This window comes from Nerophis ophidion, linkage group LG29 (genome assembly GCF_033978795.1).
Source record: "Nerophis ophidion isolate RoL-2023_Sa linkage group LG29, RoL_Noph_v1.0, whole genome shotgun sequence".
Classification (NCBI taxonomy): domain Eukaryota; kingdom Metazoa; phylum Chordata; class Actinopteri; order Syngnathiformes; family Syngnathidae; genus Nerophis; species Nerophis ophidion.
Genome location: NC_084639.1, coordinates 17577548 through 17601282, shown reverse-complemented (window position 1 = coordinate 17601282; position 23735 = coordinate 17577548). Strand labels below are relative to the sequence as shown.

The 23735-nt window shown below is 36.7% G+C and overlaps 1 protein-coding gene across 2 annotated transcripts in view; it reads right to left on the bottom strand.

Moving 5' to 3' along the window:
* Positions 1-457: 457 nt before the first annotated feature.
* The window catches only part of pcdh12 (protocadherin 12), a 30053-nt gene continuing 6775 nt past the window's right edge, over positions 458-23735 (bottom strand). The window contains exons 2-5 of one of the 2 annotated variants that reach the window (XM_061892155.1): positions 21096-21187; positions 18335-18486; positions 3651-3818; positions 458-3572 (exon numbers count right to left, since the gene is read on the bottom strand). In XM_061892155.1, coding sequence (XP_061748139.1) covers positions 3358-3572; positions 3651-3818; positions 18335-18486; positions 21096-21187 — 627 coding nt within the window. In that variant the 3' untranslated portion in view covers positions 458-3357. Of the gene's footprint in view, positions 3573-3650; positions 3819-18334; positions 18487-21095; positions 21191-23735 lie in introns of both variants that reach the window. The other variant, XM_061892154.1, reaches the window with a different exon arrangement.

The following is a 23735-nucleotide window of genomic DNA, read 5'->3' as shown; positions in this document are numbered from 1 at the left end:
TCCATTTGTATATTTAATCATAAATCCAATCAACCATCCATCCAATCATCCATAATGTCATATAATTATCCATCTAATCATTCATCAATACATTTAATCATCCATCTATTCATACATTTATATATGCATCCAGTCATCTTCTTACCACTACATGTAAAGATTATCCATCCATCCATCCATCAACATCGGGATGTTGTTCGTGTTTCCATGACGACGTGGGAAACAAACATTTTGATGTCACAGGTTGATTAATCAGTTTGAACATGACAAGTTGTGTAATTGCACTTAATGACCACCAGAGGGCACTGTGCACAAATACACTCATAACTACATTGTATATTCAAAAACATCATATATATATATATATATATATATATATATATATATATATATATATATATATATATATATATATATATATATATATATATATATATGTATATATATATATGTCAACATACACATTTGATTGGTATAAAGATTTTTTTATTAGATAAAAAGTTAAAAAAAAAAGAGTAGATTACTTCACAAAAATATGTACAAAGTGCTGTTCTTTTTGTTTCGGTCCACTAATTGAAACTTAAACGTGGTCCACATGTGTTCTCAGCAGGTCTGAGACCCCCCATGGCAGGATAAACCCCCCCCCCTTAACTTTCATGTTGGATCCAGAAGTAAAAAAAAAACATCAAAGTGGTCTTGTGGTCATTAGCTGCCACACAGAAACATTCTTTTATGAAACTACTTCCTGTTTCCCCCTTCATTGTTCCCAACAAACGTCCCATTAATCACTTCCTGCCACTCGGAAGGCTGCAGGCTACGTTAACCACTATGTTGACCGCTACCTTAACCACTAGCGGGGTGCCCACGGTTCCTGCCGTCATCCGTGTTTGATGTCAACATTGCAAGATGCTCTCTTGCTTTTGAAATAATTATTAAATATTCCACCATGGGGCCAAAAAAAGTTGCAAGTGTTAGCACTAAAGCTCATAAAGATGGTGAGAAAAAATGTATTGTAAGTCTTCCCTATAAATGTGTTTTGTCATATTGTCTGCAGTGGATTTATTGTCTTTGGGGGACATATTCAGGACTTTAGAGGACTAAAGAATAGACCCCAGTATTAGTTTTGTTGACACTGACACCTGCAAACTAAGTCGTGTTCTACTTCCTCCCTGCAAGATTACAATGTAACACATCTTTAAAGGCCTACTGAAATATTTAAACGGGGATAGCAGCTCCATTCTATGTGTCATACTTCATCATTTCCTGATATTGGCAAGTTTTGCTGAAAGGATTTAGTAGAGAACATCGATGATAAAGTTTGCAACTTTTGGTGGCTAATAAAAAAAGCCTTTCCTGTACCGGAAGTAGCAGACGATGTGCGCGTGACGTCACGGGTTGTGGAGCTCCTCGCATCTGAACATTGTTTACAATCATGGCCACCAGCAGCCAGAGCGATTCGGAGCGAGAAAGCCACGATTTCCCCATTCATTTGAGCGAGGATGAAATATTCGTGGATGAGGAAAGTGAGAGTGAAGGACTAGGAGAAAAAAGAAATACTAGACGGCAGAGCGATTCAGATGTTATTAGACATATTTACTAGGATAATTCTGGAAAATCCCTTATCTGCTTATTGTGTTTTAGCGTTTTAGTGAAAGTCGGAGGGTTGTGGTGACCGCCAGTGTCTCTGAGCGGTTTAGCTCGGTTGGTAGAGTGGCCGTGCCAGCAACTTGAGGGTTGCATGTTCGATTCCCGCTTCCGCCATCCTAGTCACTGCCGTTGTGTCCTTGGGCAAGAAACTTTACCCACCTGCTCCCAGTGCCACCCACACTGGTTTAAATGTAACTTAGATATTGGGTTTCACTATGTAAAGCGCTTTGAGTCACTAGAGAAAAAGCGCTATATAAATATAATTCACTTCACAAAAATAATTCACTTCTGAGGGAAGCCATGTTTCTCGACGAGGCGAAGCGAAGGCAGCCGTTAGGGCCGGGCTGATTTTTATTTATTTTTTCCCTCCTCCACGGTGGAAGCATCCCATGTTCGGAGGCAGCCGGTCGGAGAAGACAAAAGAGTCCGCAGCTGCAGGAGGAACGACGCAAGCTCTCCGCTCATGTCTACGGTAAGAGCCGACTTTTTATTATCATTTTCTCACCGAAACCAGCCGGGTGACATGTGGTAGGGAACCATGTTCGCTGTTCCATAGGAAAGCTTCACCGTCATCTTTCGGGAATGTAAACGAGGAAACACCGGCTGTGTTTGTGTGGCTAAAGGCGGCCGCAATACACCGCTTCCCAGCTACAGCTTTCTTCTTTGACGTCTCCATTATTAATGGAAAAAAATTGCAAAATGTTCAGCGACACAGATGTCCAGAATACTGTAGAATTATGCGATTAAAGCAGACGACTTATAGCTGGGATCGGGGCTGGAACCCAATGTCCTCTACAATGCGCGACATCACGCGCACGCGTCATCATACTGCGACGTTTTCAAGAGAGTCCGCAGCTGCCTCTTTGACGGGTGCAGGAGGAACGACGCAAGCTCTCCGCTCATGTCTACGGTAAGAGCCGACTTATTATCACCATTTTCTCATCGAAATCTGCCGGTTGACGTGTGGTAGGGAACCATGTTCACTTGACCGCTCTGCTCCGTAGTAAAGCTTCACCGTCATCTTTCGGGAATGTAAACAAGGAAACAATACACCACTTCCCACCTACAGCTTTCTTCTTTGACGTCTCCATTATTAAATAAAAAAAATTGCAAAATGTTCAGCGACACAGATGTCCAGAATACTGTGGAAATATGCGATTAAAGCAGACCACTTATAGCCGGGATTGGTGCTGGAACAAAATGTCCTCTACAATCTGTCATCATACTGCGATGTTTTCAACAGGATACTTTGCGCAAAATTAAAAATCGCAATTTAGTGAACTAAAAAGGTCCTATTGGCATGTGTTGCAAAGCGTGGTCGATAGTAGTGGGTTTCAGTAGGCCTTTAAATCGGGGGTGCCCAAGCATTTTCCACTGAGGACCACAGATCTGGATGCTGTGAGGCTGTCTTGGTTGACAAGATTCTGCAGCATCGCGTGGACTTCGGGGGCGGTACCTCTGGACTGGCAGACCGGGATGGTGGTTCCTCTCTTTTAGAAGGTCTGGAGGAGCTGGACCAAGTGGCTAGGGAGAGGGAAGTCTGGGCTTCCCTGCTTAGGCTGCTGCCCCCGCGACCCGACTTCGGATAAGCAGAAGATGTTAAAACATTATTTAGGGGCTGAAAATGGCCACATTTTGGACACCCCAGGTTTAAATCGACAAGTATGCTCTCTGATCACATGACTCCTCTCTTTCTCTTTGTTTCCGGTGTTAAAAGCGCGCAGGGGGCGGGGCCAGGCCCCTGATTGGTCCGCTGTTGCCGTCGGAGTCCAGCGAGCGCCGGCACGCCGAGGACAGCCGGTAGAGGACGTCGGCTCGGGGGCCGGGGTGGGCGTCGGCCTTCTGGGTCATCAGCATCTCGAAGAGCGTGCTCACCTCCGACAACAAGGCTCCGCCCAGTGGGCCGTCCTTCTCCGGACTTTTACCTGAGGGCAGGTAAAGGGGAGAATGGGAGTTTTGTCGTGGACCCGGCTTAAAGAGTTTTTTTTTTGTTTTTTTTTTACCAAAGGTGGAGAAGGAGGACGACGAGTCCAAGCCGGCGCGGGGGAGGAGCTCGCAGTCGGAGGACGGCGGCGCGTTGGGGACGAAGACGTTGTCATGGTAATCTCCAGACAGCGTCACCGAGAGGCGGGCCATCCACGCCGGGTCGTTGACATCCGAGAAGACGTCCTCTAATGCAAGAGAAGAAGAAATGATTTTTGTTTTTCATCGTCATGGTCTCGTAACCATGGTAACCACCATCAACTAATTACTTTCTAACGTTGAGACGTTTTTTTCTTTATTTAACTCTACTTTTAAAGGGGAACTGCATTTTTTTTTTTTTAATGATGCTTACCGTCCACAAAGAACACAAATGTCTTTCTTTTTGAGGCATTCAAAACTGTAAATAAACTTTAGCAAGAGTCAGCTAACAACGGGGGTTTTGAGATTTGATCGATTACCCCTGGAAAGCGCTCTAAAAAAACATCGAAAAACATCCATCATTAATTTATATACACACTGGAAGTATACATGTAATTTAGTAACAAGCATAATAACATTTAATATATACATTATTTAAGCATATATGTCATGTAGTAACATTCATAATAACATGTAATATATACACGATGTAAGTATATATGTAGTATCTAGTAACATTCATAATAATATGTAATATATTCATTATTTAAGTATATATGTCATGTAGTAACATTCATAATAACATGTAATATATACATGATGTAAGTATATATGTAGTATCTAGTAACATTCATAATAACATGTAGTATAAACATGATGTAAGTATATATGTAGTATCTAATAACATTCATAATAACATGCAATATATACATGATGTAAGTATATATGTAGTATCTAGTAACATTCATAATAACATGTAATATATACAGGATGTAAGTATATATGTCATGTAGTAACATTCATAATAACATGTAATGTAAACATGTCAGTATATATGTAGTATCTAGTAACATTCATAATAACATGTAATGTATACATGATGTAAGTATATATGTAGTATCTAGTAACATTCATAACAACATATAATGTATACATGATGTAAGTATATATGTAGTATCTAGTAACATTCATAATAACATGTGATATATACATGATTTAAGTATATATGTCATGTAGTAACATTCATAATAACATGTAATATATACATGATGTAAGTGTATATGTAGTATTTAGTAACATTCATAATAACATGTAATATATACATGATGTAAGTATATATGTAGTATCTAGTAACATTCATAATAACATGTGATGTATACATGATGTAAGTATATATGTCATGTAGTAACATTCATAATATGTAATATAAACATGATGTAAGTGTATATGTAGTATCTAGTAACATTCATAATAACATGTAATATATACAAGATGTAAGTATATATATGTAGTATCTAGTAACATTCATAATAACATGTAATATATACAGGATGTAAGTATATATGTCATGTAGTAACATTCATAATAACATGTAATGTAAACATGTCAGTATATATGTAGTATCTAGTAACATTCATAATAACATGTAATGTATACATGATGTAAGTATATATGTAGTATCTAGTAACATTCATAACAACATATAATGTATACATGATGTAAGTATATATGTAGTATCTAGTAACATTCATAATAACATGTGATATATACATGATTTAAGTATATATGTCATGTAGTAACATTCATAATAACATGTAATATATACATGATGTAAGTGTATATGTAGTATCTAGTAACATGTAATATATACATGATGTAAGTATATATGTAGTATCTAGTAACATTCATAATAACATGTGATATATACATGATGTAATTATATATGTCATGTAGTAACATTCATAATATGTAATATAAACATGATGTAAGTGTATATGTAGTATCTAGTAACATTCATAATAACATGTAATATATACATGATGTAAGTATATATGTAGTATCTAGTAACATTCATATTAATATGATGTAAGTATATATGTAGTATCTAGTAACACTCATAACATGTTATATATACATGATGGAAGTATATATGTAGTATCTAGTGACATTCATAACATGCAATATATACATGATGTAAGTATATATGTAGTATCTAGTAACATTCATAATAACATGTAATATATACATGATGTAAGTATATATGTCATGTAGTATCATTCATAATAACATGTAATATATACATGATGTAAGTATATATGTAGTATCTAGTAACATTCATAATAACATGTAATATATACATGATGTAAGTATATATGTAGTATCTAGTAACATTCATAATAACATGTAATATATACATGATTTAAATATATATGTCATGTAGTAACATTCATAATAACATGTAATATAAACATGATGTAAGTGTATATGTAGTATCTAGTAACATTCATAATAACATGTTATATATACATGATGTAAGTGTATATGTAGTATCTAGTAACATTCATAATAACATGTAATATTTACTTATTTTCATAATTTTAAGTAATTATTTCACAAACGCATCACTACGCTCACTTTCCCTTCAACAACAAAAAAGACTACTAATCATGGCAGACTTGATGAGAGACAACAAAGACAACTTTGGGACAATTGACCATCCAGCAGCTTCTATTTTTGAGGCTAAAAATAAGGAGGATGACCTACATATACAAATAAGATATAAAAACATAAAACAATCAGTTACTGTACAATGTCTGCACTCACTTGTGTGTTTACATCATGAATTACAATTCATACTACTTTTACCTGCGGGTATAAATAAAGAAATCTACTCTAATCTAATAATTTAACACAGGTGGAAAAAAAGTTTCATAAACGAGCGTCTTTTCCTGACTTCCTCGCCATCTCCGGGTCCAAGTTGGATGTCCAAGTTGACCGACTTGTGGGTTTACGTCCACGACCTTCTACTATCCAGGTGAGAGGCATGAGTTATCACCAACAGCGGCTAAATATGTCAATGTAGCATCACACGCTAGTTAGCGCTATATGATTATGGCGTTGCTAAAAGTAGTTCCTCTGTGTTAGCTCCTATGAAAACAATATCACTAATATTGGGACATATTCAGGCCATGCAAGTGGAGGTTTGTTGGCGCTTTTGAGAAGTTACGGACGGAATAGTGTACTCTTATGAGCTGCATTGTTAGCCACCTCTTACTAGCCATATTTTACGATTTTTTTTTCTTTCTTGAAAGGTTAAAAACAGGTGTTGAAACAGAAGGTCGAATCATTTCACTCAGTCCCTTCCTTTCATCTAACCACATCCATATGAAGGCCATTACAGCACACACACACACACACACACACTCACACATTTGTGTATTTCGTACCTTCTGGAGACACACACGCAGACATTTGTGTATTTCGTACCTTCTGGAGACACACACACACACACACACACACACGCACACATTTGTGTATTTCGTACCTTCTGGAGACACACACACACACACACACACACACACAAACACACACATTTGTGTATTTCGTACCTTCTGGAGACACACGCACACATTTGTGTATTTCGTACCTTCTGGAGACACACACGCACACATTTGTGTATTTCGTACCTTCTGGAGACACACACACACACACACACACGCACACATTTGTGTATTTCGTACCTTCTGGAGACACACACACACACACACACACACACACAAACACACACATTTGTGTATTTCGTACCTTCTGGAGACACACGCACACATTTGTGTATTTCGTACCTTCTGGAGACACACACGCACACATTTGTGTATTTCGTACCTTCTGGAGACACACACACACACACACACACACACGCACACATTTGTGTATTTCGTACCTTCTGGAGACACACACACACACACACACACACACACAAACACACACATTTGTGTATTTCGTACCTTCTGGAGACACACGCACACATTTGTGTATTTCGTACCTTCTGGAGACACACACGCACACATTTGTGTATTTCGTACCTTCTGGAGACACACACACACACACACACACACACATACACACACACACACACACACACACACACACACACGCGCACATTTGTGTATTTCGTACCTTCTGGAGACACACACGCACACATTTGTGTATTTATGGGTTGTACTTGTATAGCGCTTTTCTACCTTCAAGGTACTCAAAGCGCTTTGACACTACTTCCACATTTACCCATTCACACACACATTCACACACTGATGGAGGGAGCTGCCATGCAAGGCGCCAACCAGCACCCATCAGGAGCAAGGGTGAAGTGTCTTGCTCAGGACACAACGGACGTGACGAGGTTGGTACTAGGTGGGATTTGAACCAGGGACCCTCGGGTTGCGCACGGCCACTCTCCCACTGCACCACGCCGTACCTTCTGGAGACACACACACACACACACACACACACACACATACGCACACGTTTGTGTATTTCGTACCTTCTGGAGACGCACACATTTGTGTATTTCGTACCTTCTGGACACACACACACACACACACATTTGTGTATTTCGTACCTTCTGGGGACCTCCAAATAATGTCTACTCCCTCTTTAGGAGCAGCCTTTCTAGATATATAAAGAAGTGTATTTACAACATGAAAGGGAATAAGCGGTAGAAAATGGATGGATGGATAATATATACATCCTATGCACATATAAAAAAGCTTGTTGTGAAAAATGAGTTGGAATTTTACAAGAAAAAGGTCACAATTTCACAAGAAACTACTTGGAATTTTGGCAGTATTACAATAAAAGTCGTCATTTTACTTTACTGAAGTCAAAATTTGAGGAGAAAAACTGAACATTTGTGCAATATTATGATAAAAGTTGGAATTTTACTCAATAACAGTCGCAATTTTAAAAGAAAAAGCTTAAAATGTTGGTGATTTTACGAAAAAAAGTCACTCTACTCGACAAAAGTCACAATTTAATAAGAAAATGTGGAGAGGCGGAGCCAATGGCTCAAGATGGCGGCTAGGGGGCGGAGAATGCGGCTGGGCGGAGAGGCAGACGTACCGGGAGCGACGCTACGAGCAAAATCAGGTGCGTGGCTCGCACACCGGCACACAATTAACTCATCTCCTCACGCTGTATAAAAGGGGAGAAGGAGGAGAGATCGGGGCAGAAGGAGTTTGAGAGCTTGCAGCAGCGCATAAGAAGCAAGAGCGCCCAAAAAGCAGACGACGACGACAGCTGAAAAGCAGACCGGGAACGAGCAGTGGAGGAAGGAGCTAAAAAGCGACCCGACCGCAGACAAGCTTATTTGAAAAAATAAAGAAGTCAAACCTGCTCAAAAGCATGTCCTTCCTGGGTGGTCCATTGAACCCACACGACGACAGGTAGCGACTGTCACAGAAAACGTTTACATTTTGGCAATATTATAATAATAATCTGAGTGTTACTTAGTAAAATTATGACAAATTGTGCTAAAAAAAATGTCACTTTTTTACAAAAACAAAAACAAATGGGCAATATTGTGGTAAAAGTCTGAATTGTGTATGACAAATGTCACCATTTTGCATTAAAGTAAAAAAATTACATAAGAAATTAATCATTTTAGGAGAAAATATTGCAATATTACAGAAACAGAAAAAATATGAGAAATTGTTCGCAATTAATAAGAAAAAAGAAAAATACTTTTATTTTTTGTTTATAATTGTTTTTTTAATCTTCATTACTTACTTCAAGTTATTACAGCATATCTCTAGAAACATATTTATTTTTATTTTTTTATTTAATTTTGGCCAAAGAGGGCGCATTTCAATTTGTTACACCCACTTGTTATTTCATATGTTGGCTATGTTTTTTTTTCCTGCACTACCATGAGCTTATGTAACGAAATTTCGATCTTATCCGTGCTGTAAAGTTCGAATGAAAATAAAAAAGAAGTCTAAGTCGAAGTCTAAAGTTTTTTTTGCAATTTTATGAGAATTATACTCGACAAAAGTCCCAATTTTAAAAAAAAAACTTTTTGGCAACATTATTATTATAAAAAATGTCACCATTTTACAAGAACAAAAAAAATGGGCAATATTGTGATAAAAGTCACAATTTTGTATGACAAATGTCACCGTTTTGCATTAAAAAGTGAAAATTGTATATAAAAAAAGTAATCATTTTATGAGAAAACATTGCAATATTATAGGAACAGAAAAAAGTCGACGCATTGTGAGAGAAAAACTGATTTTAGTTCATTACTTTTGTTTTTTGTTTATATTTTTTTTTAATCTTCATTATTTACTTATTACAGTATGTCTCTATATACATCTTTATTTTTATTTTTTTTATTAATTTTGGCTAAAGGGAGTGCATTTAAATTTGTTACACACACTTGTTATTTCATATGTTGACCAGCAGGGGTGCAAATGGGACATTGTCTCTTAGATGCAATGTTATTGGGACCATCACTTCTTCACACCTCCTCATATGGAAGATACTTTTCCTTCTTCATCTCTCAAGAAGGGTAGGAACACAAGAAAACACACACACACACACACACACACACACACACACACCGACCCCCCCTCTTCCTCCCTTTGTTTGTCTTTTACTCCGACTCCTATTTCAACCTTAAAGGGGAACTGCGCTTTTTTTGGGATGTTGTTGATCATTCACACTCCTTACGTCAGACAGGAATGTGTTTGTTTTTATTTTTTCATACATTCTAAATCGTAAATAAACACTAGCAAAAGTCAGCTAACCGTGCAGCTGATAAGAGGGCACTATTGTGCCCATAAAGTCCTCCAAAAAGCGCCAACAATACTCCTGCCCGGAATATTGTTATTGTAAGTGCTAACACAGAGGAACTACTTTTAGTGCGCTAACTATCTTATGTTGCCATATTGACGTACTGAGCTGCCGCATGGCCTCTGAGTTGGTGAAAGTTCATTCTAGATGATAAATCATGCCTCTATTCTAGACATAAACATCCCATCAGTGAGAGTGGACACTGTACAGTAAGTGGTTGATAGTTTGTATATCTTGTTTAGCACTTAACAATACTGATACATGATGCTTTGTGTTACACTAATGCTGCATCTGTTTAGCACACAGCTTTTTAAAACGTGTTGACATCCTCATTATACTCAGGCACAAAAAATGGAAGTTTCTGGATCATCATTTGTCCTAAAGTAGCGATATGTTATTATAAGTGCTAACGCAGAGGAACTACTTTTAGTGCGCTAACTATCTTATGTTGCCATATTGACGTACTGAGCTGCTGCATTGCCTCTGAGCTGGTAAAAGTTAATTCCAGATGATACTGTAAGTAATGCCTCTCACCTGGATGGTAGAAGGTTGGGGACATAAACCCACAAGTTGGTCATTTTAGGCCTCCAACAAAACGAAAAGATGCTCGTTTGAGTCAATTTTTTTAATTTTACCTGCATGAGGATTATGAGTAATTCTTCATCTAAACTGGAAGACATAAACATTCCATCATTAAGAGCTGACAGTGTACAGTAAGTGATTGTTTTATTATGTTTGTATATCTTGTTTAGCACTTAGCAATACTGGTACATGTCGCTTACTGTTTCACTAATGCTGCGTCAGTTTAGCACACGGCTTTATAAAACTTGTTGATCATCCTCATTATACTCAGGCTCAAAAATGAAAGTTCCTGGATCATTGTTTGTCCCAAAGTAGCGATATTGTTATTATAAGCGCTATCGCAGTGAAACTACTTTTAGCACTCACAAAGAGCTAACTATCTTATGTTGCTATATTGACGTACTGAGCTGCTGCATTGCCTCTGAGTTGGTGAAAGTTAATTCCAGAAGATAAGTAATGCCTCTCACCTGGATGGTTGAAGGTTGTGGACATAAACCCACAAGTTGGTAATTTTTATGTAACTAAATATGTATGTAACTAAATGTGTATGTAACTAAATACGTTATGTAACTAATTTTGTATGTAACTAAATGTATGTATAACTGTATTGTATGTGACTAAATATTCATGTAACTAAATGTGTATGTAACTAATTGTGTAAGTAACTAAATATGTACGCAGCTAAATGGTATGTAACTAAATGTGTATGTAACTAAGTGGTGGTAACTATATGGTATGTAACTAAATGTGTATGTAACTAAATGTGTATGTAACTAAATGGTAGTAACTAAATGGTATGTAACTAAATGTGTATGTAATTAATTGTGTAAGTAACTAAATATGTACGCAACTAAATGGTATGTAACTAAATGTGTATGTAACTAAATGGTAGTAACTATATGGTATGTAACTAAATGTGTATGTACCTAAATGTGTATGTAACTAAATGGTATGTAACTAAATGGTATGTAACCAAATGTGTATGTAACTAAATGGTATGTAACCAAATGTGTATGTAACTAAATGGTATGTAACTAAATTTGTATGCAATTAAATGGTAGTAACTAAATGGTATGTAACTAAATGTGTATGTAACTAAATGGTAGTAACTAAATGGTATGTAACTAAATGGTATGTAACTATAATGTGTATGAAACTAAATGGTAGTAACTAAATGGTATGTAACTAAATGTGTATGTAACTAAATGGTATGTAACTAAATTTGTATGCAATTAAATGGTAGTAACTAAATGGTATGTAACTAAATGTGTATGCAATTAAATGGTAGTAACTAAATGGTATGTAACTAAATGTGTATGTAACTAAATGGTAGTAACTATATGGTATGTAACTAAATGTGTATGTACCTAAATGTGTATGTAACTAAATGGTATGTAACTAAATGGTATGTAACTAAATGTGTATGTAACTAAATGGTAGTAACTAAATGGTATGTAACTAAATGGTATGTAACTATAATGTGTATGAAACTAAATGGTAGTAACTAAATGGTATGTAACTAAATGTGTATGTAACTAAATGGTATGTAACTAAATTTGTATGCAATTAAATGGTAGTAACTAAATGGTATGTAACTAAATGTGTATGCAATTAAATGGTAGTAACTAAATGGTATGTAACTAAATGTGTATGTAACTAAATGGTATTAACTAAATGTGTATGTAACTAATCGGTAGTAACTAAATGGTATGTAACTAAATGTGTATGTAACTAAATGGTATGTAACTAAATGTGTATGTAACTAAATGGTAGTAACTAAATGGTATGTAACTAAATGTGTATGTAACTAAATGTGTATGTAACTAAATGTGTATGTAACTAAATGGTATGTAACTAAATGTGTAGGTAACTAAATGGTAGTAACTAAATGGTATTTAACTAAATGTGTATGTAACTAAATGGTATGTAACTAAATGTGTATGAAACTAAATGGTAGTAACTAAATGGTATGTAACTAAATGTGTATGTAACTAAATGGTATGTAACTAAATGTGTATGCAATTAAATGGTAGTAACTAAATGTGTATGTAACTAAATATTCGGGCCACAATAAGAAAACAAGAGTGGAATGTTGGCAGTGAAATCAAACACAAGTGTACTTACACCTTTGTACTTACACCTGTGTCTCAGGTGTAAGTTACAGTACTGACACTACCTGCACGTGAAGGGGAGTCACACACACACACACACACACACACACACACACACACACACACACACACACTCATAGGGGATGTTGGCAATGTTATTTCCTCCTCGGGCGTCAAGACTCAGACGGTTACAAAAGCAGGAAGACACACACACACACACACACACACTGACACACAAAGCCACACACACTTCACACACTGACCTACAAACACTCAGCAATAAGTTGTGAAAGTTTTCTTGAGACAGTTTCACTTTAGCACACTAGCTCGTCGGTTATTCATCCATTAAAACATTTGTTATTCCCTCTCAATGTTAGCACATTTAGTATTTATAAAAATGTTCTTCTATTTTCTCTCAGTGTTAGCATGTTAGCTCGTAGCATGTTGTGTGACCAATCTTTTTAATATTTCACTTCTTTCTTGTCGAAGTAAAGACTTTTAATATCAGGAAGTCACTTAAAGGCCGACTGAAACTAGCGACCAGGCAGTCTGATAGTTTATACATCAATGATGAAATATTAACATTGCAACACATGCCAATACGGACGCTTTAGTTTACTAAATTGCAATTTAAAATTTCCCGCAAAGTATCCTGTTGAAAATGTCGCGGAATGATGACACGTGCTTTTGACGTCACCAGTTATTTTCCAGCCTGATCCCTGCTTTAATCGCATAATTGCACAGTATTCTGGACATATGTGTCGCTGAATATTTTGCAATTTGCTAAATTAATAATGGAGACGTCAAAGAAGAACGATGTAGGTGGGAAGCGGTGTATTGCTGCCGCCTTTAGCAACACAAACACAGCCGGTGTTTCCTTGTTTCTTTGTTAACATTCCCGAAAGATGACAGTGAAGCTTTTGGGCGGCATAGCTCGCTTAGTAGAGTGCCCGTGCCAGCAACTTGAGGGTTGCAGGTTCGATTCCCGCCTGTGCCATCCTAGTTACTGTCGTTGTGTCCTTGGGCAAGACACTTTACCCACCTGCTCCCAGTGCCACCCACACTGGTTTAAATGTAACTTAGATATTGGGTGTCACTATGTAAAGCACTTTGAGTCACTTGAGAAAAGCGCTATATAAATATAATTCACTTCACTTCACTTTACTATGGAACAGAGTGGTCAAGCGAACACGGACTCTCTTGCCTCCTCCGACCGGCCGCCCCGGAACGTGGGATGCTTCCACCATGGATTGGGGGGTGCACAGCCCCAACAGCTGCATTCGCTTTGCCTCGTCGAGAAACGTGGCTTCCCTCAGAAACACTGGCGGTCACCACATTCCTTCGAAATTCACGTACCACCATATATCCATCCATCCATTTTCTACCGCTTATTCCCTTTTGGGGTGGCGGGGGACGCTGGCGCCTATCTCAGCTACAGTCGGGCGGAAGGCGGGGTACACCCTGGACAACTCACTACTTCATCACAGGGCCAACACAGATAGACAGACAACATTCACACACTAGGGACCATTTAGTGTTGCCAATCAACCTATCCCCAGGTGCATGTCTTTGGAGGTGGGAGGGGCCTATCCCCAGGTGCATGTCTTTGGAGGTGGGAGGAAGCCGGAGTACCCGGAGGGAACCCACGCATTCACGGGGAGAACATACAAACGCCACACAGAAAGATCCCGAGCCTGGATTTGAACCCAGGACTGCAGGACCTTCGTATTGTGAGGCAGATGCATTAACCTCTCTTCCACCGTGAAGCCCATCCACCATATATCAATTTTCTACCGCTTATTCCCTTTTGGGGTCGCGGAGGGCGCTGGCGCCTATCTCAGCTACAAATCGGGCGGAAGGCGGGGTACACCCTGGACAAGTCGCCACCTCATCGCAGGGCCAACACAGATAGACAGACAACATTCACACTCACATTCACCATATAATCTCACTAAAACACTGGTAACATAATAAGCAAATAAGGGATGTAAATGTGTCTAATAACATCTGAATCGCTCCCACTGTATAGTCTTTTTTTTTTCTAGTCCTTCACTCTCACTTTCCTCATCCACGAATCTTTCACCCTCGGTCAGATTAATGGGGAAATCGCACTCAAAGATTAAGTAAATAGACAAGTGTAACACACTTATGTACTCAAAGACTTAGTAAGTACACAAGTGTAACACACGTATGCACTAAAAGACTAGGTACCTATACACGTGTAATGCACTTATGTACTCAAAGACTAATAAGTAAGTAGACAAGTGTAACACACTTATGTACTCAAAGACTAAGAAAGGAGACACGTGTGACACACTTATGTACTCAAATACTAAGTACACAAGTGTAACACCCTTATTCACTCAAAGACTAAATAAGTGCACAAGTGTAACACACTTATGCACCCAAATAATAAGTAAGTAGACACCTGTAACACACTTATGTACTCAAAAACTAAGTACACAAGTTTAACACACGTATGCACTAAAAGACTAGGCGAGAAGACAAGCGTAGTGCACTTATGTACTCAAAGACTAGGTAAGTAGACAAGTGTGACACACTTAGTTCACGAGTGTAACACACGTATGCACTAAAAGACTAGGTACGTAGACAAGTGTAATGCACTTATGTACTCAAAGACTAATAAGTAAGTAGACAAGTGTAACACACTTATGTACTCAAATACTAAGTAAGTACACAAGTGTAACACACTTATTCACTCAGAGACTAAGTGCACAAGTGTAACACACTTATGCACCCAAATAATAAGTAAGTAGACACCTGTAACACACTTATGTACTCAAAAACTAAGTACACAAGTGTAACACACGTATGCACTCAAAGACTAAGAAAGTAGACAAGTGTGACACACTTATGTACTCAAATACTAAGTAAGTACACAAGTGTAAAACACTTATTCACTCAAAGACTAAGTAAGTGCACAAGTGTAACACACTTATGCACTCAAATAATAAGTAGACACCTGTAACACACTTATGTACTCAAAAACTAAGTACACATGTTTAACACACGTATGCACTAAAAGACTAGGCGAGTAGACAAGCGTAGTGCACTTATGTACTCAAAGACTAGGTAAGTAGACAAGTGTGACACACTTAGTTCACGAGTGTAACACACGTATCCACTTAAAAACTAAGTGTGTGTACACAAGTGTAGCACACGTATGCACTCAAAGACTAAGTGTGTGCACACACGTGTAACACACGTATGCACTCAAAGACTAAGTGTAAGTACACAAGTGTAGCACACGTATGCACTCAAAGACTAAGTGTAAGTACACAAGTGTAGCACACGTATGCACTCAAAGACTAAGTGTAAGTACACAAGTGTAGCACACGTATGCACTCAAAGACTAAGTGTGTGTAACACACGTATGCACTCAAAGACTAAGTGTGTGTACACAAGTGTAACACACGTATGCACTCAAAGACTAAGTGTGTGTACACAAGTGTAACACGTATGCACTCAAAGACTAAGTGTGTGTACACAAGTGTAGCACACGTATGCACTCAAAGACTAAGTGTGTGTACACAAGTGTAGCACACGTATGCACTCAAACACTAAGTGTAAGTACACAAGTGTAGCACACGTATGCACTCAAAGACTAAGTGTAAGTACACAAGTGTAGCACACGTATGCACTCAAAGACTAAGTGTAAGTACACAAGTGTAACACACGTATGCACTCAAATACTAAGTGTGTGTACACACGTGTAGCACACGTATGCACTCAAAGACTAAGTGTAAGTACACAAGTGTAACACACGTATGCACTCAAAGACTAAGTGTGTGTACACACGTGTAGCACACGTATGCACTCAAACACTAAGTGTGTGTACACAAGTGTAGCACACGTATGCACTCAAAGACTAAGTGTGTGTACACAAGTGTAGCACACGTATGCACTCAAAGACTAAGTGTAAGTACACAAGTGTAGCACACGTATGCACTCAAAGACTAAGTGTAAGTACACAAGTGTAGCACACGTATGCACTCAAAGACTAAGTGTGTGTACACAAGAGTAACACACGTATGCACTCAAAGACTAAGTGTGTGTACACAAGTGTAGCACACGTATGCACTCAAAGACTAAGTGTAAGTACACAAGTGTAGCACACGTATGCACTCAAAGACTAAGTGTGTGTACACACATGTAGCACACGTATGCACTGAAAGACTAAGTGTAAGTACATAAGTGTAGCACACGTATGCACTCAAAGACTAAGTGTAAGTACACAAGTGTAACACACGTATGCACTCAAAGACTAAGTGTGTGTACACACGTGTAGCACACGTATGCACTCAAAGACTAAGTGTGTGTACACAAGTGTAACACACGTATGCACTTAAAGACTAAGTGTGTGCACACCCGTGTAACACACGTATGCACTTAAAGACTAAGTGTGTGTACACAAGAGTAGCACACGTATGAACTCAAAGACTAAGTGTGTGTACACAAGTGTAGCACACGTATGCACTCAAAGACTAAGTGTGTGTACACACGTGTAGCACACGTATGCACTCAAAGACTAAGTGTGTGTACACAAGTGTAGCACACGTATGCACTCAAAGACTAAGTGTGTGTACACACATGTAGCACACGTATGCACTCAAAGACTAAGTGTAAGTACACAAGTGTAGCACACGTATGCACTCAAAGACTAAGTGTAAGTACACAAGTGTAACACACGTATGCACTCAAAGACTAAGTGTGTGTACACACGTGTAGCACACGTATGCACTCAATGACTAAGTGTAAGTACACAAGTGTAACACACGTATGCACTCAAAGACTAAGTGTGTGTACACACGTGTAGCACACGTATGCACTCAAAGACTAAGTGTGTGTACACAAGTGTAGCACACGTATGCACTCAAAGACTAAGTGTGTGTACACAAGAGTAACACACGTATGCACTCAAAGACTAAGTGTGTGTACACAAGTGTAACACACGTATGCACTCAAAAACTAAGGCTTTTTTATTAGCGACTTAAAGTTGCAAACTTTATCATCGATGTTCTCCACTAAATCCTTTCAGCAGAAATATGTCAATATGGTGAAATGATGAAGTATGACACATAGAATGGAGCTGCTATCCCCGTTTAAATAACAACATCTCACTTCTGTAGGCCTTTAAAGTCCAAACTCTAACTTTTTAATGTTCAGCTTTAAGAGACTTTTGACAACTGGCATGGCCGCCATTAGCGTGTGTGTGTGTGTACCAGCGTTGTTGAGCAGGTTGTTAAGCCCCTCCTCAAGTTGCGGGTCGATGGGCGAGTCTCTCCCTGCCTCCCAGTCCACGTCCCCGGCCTCACTCTCGCCGTGTCCACTGTCTTTGGTGCTCTGCCAATCTGAACTGTCCTGGCCTGCATACCTGTCCAACACACACACACACACACACACACACACACACACACACATCAAAGACTCGATGTGTCGTTAGTGCAAGTGGACGTGTGATGACAACACACTTCCTGTGACTGTTTGACTTACTTCCTGTTTACCTGTCACACTTCCTGGGGATGTATTCGTCCATTTTCCACGTTTAAAAACAATTCTTTCAGAATCATAAATCACTTAGATATTGTTTTGACGTCCTCGGCTGGCGTCTTTAATGAACTTTTTTGATGATTTCTTTACTTAATTCTATGAATTCCATCATTCACACTCACTCCCTGTGCAAGCATGCTTGGAAAATAAGTTCTGTCCAACTTTAGCCATGAACTAATAATATATATATATATATATATATATATATATATATATATATATATATATATATATATATATATATATATATATAAACACACTGTATATTTAGAGTGAACCACTATTATATGAATTATTCATTATCGTATATTGAATATTAATGAGTTGGATATATATTATTTAATTGTTATTATCACTATTATAGTAAATAATCCTAATGTTGTATTAATCATTCATTAGTATACGTTAATCATTCAATATTACATATGAATTATTCATGAATTGAATATAATATTTAACTATTTATGCATGTATAAGTAGAATTGGATTTTTACAGTGAAGCATTTTAATATTCATTATTATATATTCATTTCAATGTTATATCATTATTAATCATGAGTTTTATATATTACTTTAATTTTCCATTTATATGTCAAACATCATGTATTTACAGTGAAATACTATTATATTATTATTCATTGTTATATATGAATTATGAATTATTATTTTATACAAATCTTGTTTGTATTTATTAATAATTAAATATTATATAATACATATTCATGAGTTTTAGATATTATTAAACTATTAATGCATTTATATGTATAACTTGATTTATTTACAGAGAACCACTGTTATAATAATTGTTCATTATTATTATTATTATTATCATATATGATTTATTAAATAATCATTCATGAGTTTTATATATTTACTATTTATTTTTCAATCTTATATTTAGAACTTGATGTATTTATAGTGAACCATTATTATATGAAATATTCATTATTATATAATAATTACTCATTACTAGATATTAATTATTCAATATTATATAATTATTAATCATCGGTTGTATATATTACTTTATTATGTATACATGTCTATGTAGAAGTTGTACTATGTATTTACAGTGAAATACTATTATATTAATTATTTATTATTACATATATTTTATATCATCTGTGAATTGATATTTTATATTCATTATTCAGTATTCATTATGATATATTAAATATTAATGTTTTATACATTATTTAACCATTCATATATTTATATGTAGGACTTGATGTATTTACAGTGAACCACTATATTAAATATTCATCATTATATATTAATTAGTCAATATTGTATAATTATTATTCCTGAGTTTTATATATTACTTTATTATTAAGAACTTGATGTTTTTACAGTAAACTACTACTATATTAATTATTCTGTATCATATATGAATTATTCATTATTATATATTAAATATTCATGAGCTAGCTTGATTTAAGTATTTATATGTAGAATTGGATTTATTTCCAGTGAACCAGTATTACATTAATTGTTCATTATTATTATTATTATATATGAATTATTCATTATTACATTTTCATTCAGGCGTTTTATATATTATTTATATGTAGAACCTGATGTATTTACAGTGAACCACTTTTATATAAAATATTCATTACATATTATTTATTATTATATTTTAATTATTCATTACTATATAATTATGAATCATGAGTTTTATATTTTACTTTATTATTTATACATTTATATGTAGAATTTGATGTATTTACAGTGAAATATTATAATATTAATTATTCATTATTTGTTATTATATATTCATTATTATATATTAAATATAATGAGTTTTTTGCATTATTTAACTATTTATAAGTAGAACTTGATGTATTTACAGTCAACCACTATTATACTAAATATTCATTATAATGTATTAATTATTCATTATTTTATATTTAATATTCATGAGTTGTACATATTAAACTCTTTATATGTAGAACTTGATTTATTTACAGTGAACCTCTATTCTATTAAATATTCATTAAATGTATTAATTACTCATTACTATATATAAGTCAATATTATATAATTATTATTCATGAGTTTTATTTATTACTTTATTATTTACAACTTGATATATTTACAGTAAACTACTACTATAAGAATTATTCTTTATCATATAAGAACTGTTGCATTATTATATTTTAATATTCATGAGTTGTATATATTATTTATTTATATGTATAACTTGATTTATTTACAGTGAACCACTTTATAATAAATATCAATTATTCATTGTTACATATTATATTTTAATGATTTTTATACATTATTTTCCTATTGATATGTCGAACTTGATGTATTTACAGTGAACCACTATGATGTTTCTTTACTTTTGTGTGCTTCTTGTATATTTGTGTTGTTGTGGTCATCCAGGTGTTGGTGTGCGTTGTGAGGAAGAGGAAGATGAAGACTGACCTGCCGGCGGCGCGCTGAGAGAATTTGTTTCCCCGGAAGTTTGGTCTAGGCTGCAGCTGACCTTGGCGAAGCAGGGAGAGGAGCTGCGAGATCTGCTGCACGGGGAGGAAGACCAGGTGGACACGTTACTGGAGCTCAGGGAGTGTTCTTGTATTTATACCCTTCTTGAGATGTGAAGAAGGACAAGTACCTTCCATATGAGGAGGTGTGAACAATTGACGACATAAAACACGGGCAATAAATTGACTCTGTTGCAAGTCTTGTGTATTCTTTGTTACTTGTTTGTGTGTGCTATGGCCACTGAGGTTTTTTTTTTTCCTGATCTCAGCTTGGACCCCCTGCCCCATATTTTTATTTACTCACCTCCCACCACCGTTTACCTGTTTTCCACCTTTTTAAGGGGCGCCATATACTCACACACACACTGGTATTCATACATACAAACATACATATATATACAGTGGGGCAAAAAAGTATTTAGTCAAGTTCTCCCACTTAAAATGATGACAGAGGTCTGTCATTTTCATCATAGGTACACTTCAACTGTGAGAGACAGAATGTGGGAAAAAAAATCCAGGAATTCACATTGTAGGAATTTTAAAGAATTTATTTGTAAATGATGGTGGAAAATAAGTATTTGGTCAAGCATTCAAAGCTCTCACTGATGGAAGGAGGTTTTGGCTCCAGATCTCAGGATACATGGCCCCATTCATTCTTTCCTTAACACGGATCAATCGTCCTGTCCCCTTAGCAGAAAAACAGCCCCGAAGCATGAGGTTTCCACCCCCATGCTTCACAGTAGGTGTGGTGTTCTTGGGATGCAACTCAGTATTCTTATACCAAAAAGTTCTATTTTGGTTTCATCTGACCACATGACATTCTCCCAATCCTCTGCTGTATCATCCATGTATCCATTTTGGTATCAACTCAACTGGTGGTGTTTGGAGGAAGAAGAATACTGAGTTGCATCCCAAGAACACCATACCTACTGCGAAGCATGGGGGTGGAAACATCATGCTTTGGGGCTGTTTTTCTGCTAAGGGGACAGGACGATTGATCCGTGTTAAGGAAAGAATGAATGGGGCCATGTATCCTGAGATCTGGAGCCAAAACCTCCTTCCATCAGTGAGAGCTTTGAATGCTTGACCAAATACTTATTTTCCACCATCATTTACAAATAAATTCTTTAAAATTCCTAAAATGTAAATTCCTGAAATCATCATCCCCATAGAGCTTTTCAACAGATGGAAGCATGTACACAGCTGCATTGACTCTGGACTTGATGAAACACAGTGGACCGAAACCAGCAGCTGACATGGCTCCCCAAACCATTGCTGACTAAGGGAACTTTCGTTGTCTAGAGTTCAGGATTGAGTTGACCATGGGAATACGGCTATTGAAGCTGCATCTGTTGAAAAGCTCTATGGAGATGATGATTTCATTTTCCAGCATGATCTGGCACCTGCCCACAGTGCCAAAACCAGCAGTAACTGGTGTACTGACCATGGCATTACTGTCCTCCATTGGCCTGCCAACTCCCCTGACCTGAACCCCATAGAGAATTTGTGGGGTATTGTGAAGAAGAAGCTGAAAGACACCAGACCCAATAATGCAAATGAGCTAAAGGCCGCTATTGAAGCATCCTGTGCATCCATAACACCTCAGCAATGCCGCATTGATGCAGTAATCCCAGCAAAAGGATTCCCAACCAAGTACAGAGTGCATTAATTGACATTTTCAAATGTTTGATTTTGTTTTGCTGTTATAAATCTTGTTTTTTTACTTAGTCTGAGGAAATATTCACATTTTTTGAGATAGGATTTTTGAGTTTTCTTAAGCTGTATGCCATAATCAGCAATATTAAAATAATAAAAGGCTTGCAATATTTCAGTTGATGTGTAATGAATCCAGAATGTATGACATTTTCATGTTTTTAGTAAATGTCTTATGATGATGTCAATGAGGGATTTTTAATCACTGCTATGCTGAAATGATAACTAATATTGATACTGTTGTTGATAATATTCATTTTTGTTTCACTACTTTTGGTTTGTTCTGTGTGGTGTTTGTGTCTCCTCTCAATTGCTCTGTTTATTGCAGTTCTGAGTGTTGCTGGCTCAGGTTCGGTTTTGGAATTGGACTGCATTGTTATGGTATTGCTGTGGAGTGCTTTGTTGGATTGATAAAAAAAATTAAAAAAAATACAAATAAATAAAAAAAATCGATTTTTAAACAAATGAGGATCGATTCTGAATCGCACAACGTATTCGAATCGATTTTTTCCCCCACACCCCTAACATATATGTATGCCACTTATAGTCTGGTGCAGCTAATGTATGAAACCATATATTTTTCTTTTTAATTAATTATTCGGCCTACTACGCTACTGTATTATCATGCTGGTCATTATGCTGCCACTTGGGCAGCCAAGTGTTTTCTGAGGTGCGACTCGGTGACAAAAGTCACAACGGCCGCGTCACTTCTGGTCCGTGACTCAAACGAGGTGTGTTTTTCTTTAAAGGAAAAAACTTCTTTTCTCCGTGGGCAGTGAGATCATATTCCCTCCCTCTGACGGATTAGTGACAGTCCACTCAGACTTTCTACTTTTTGGCCCGGCGGCTCGCCTCAGCAAACGTGACG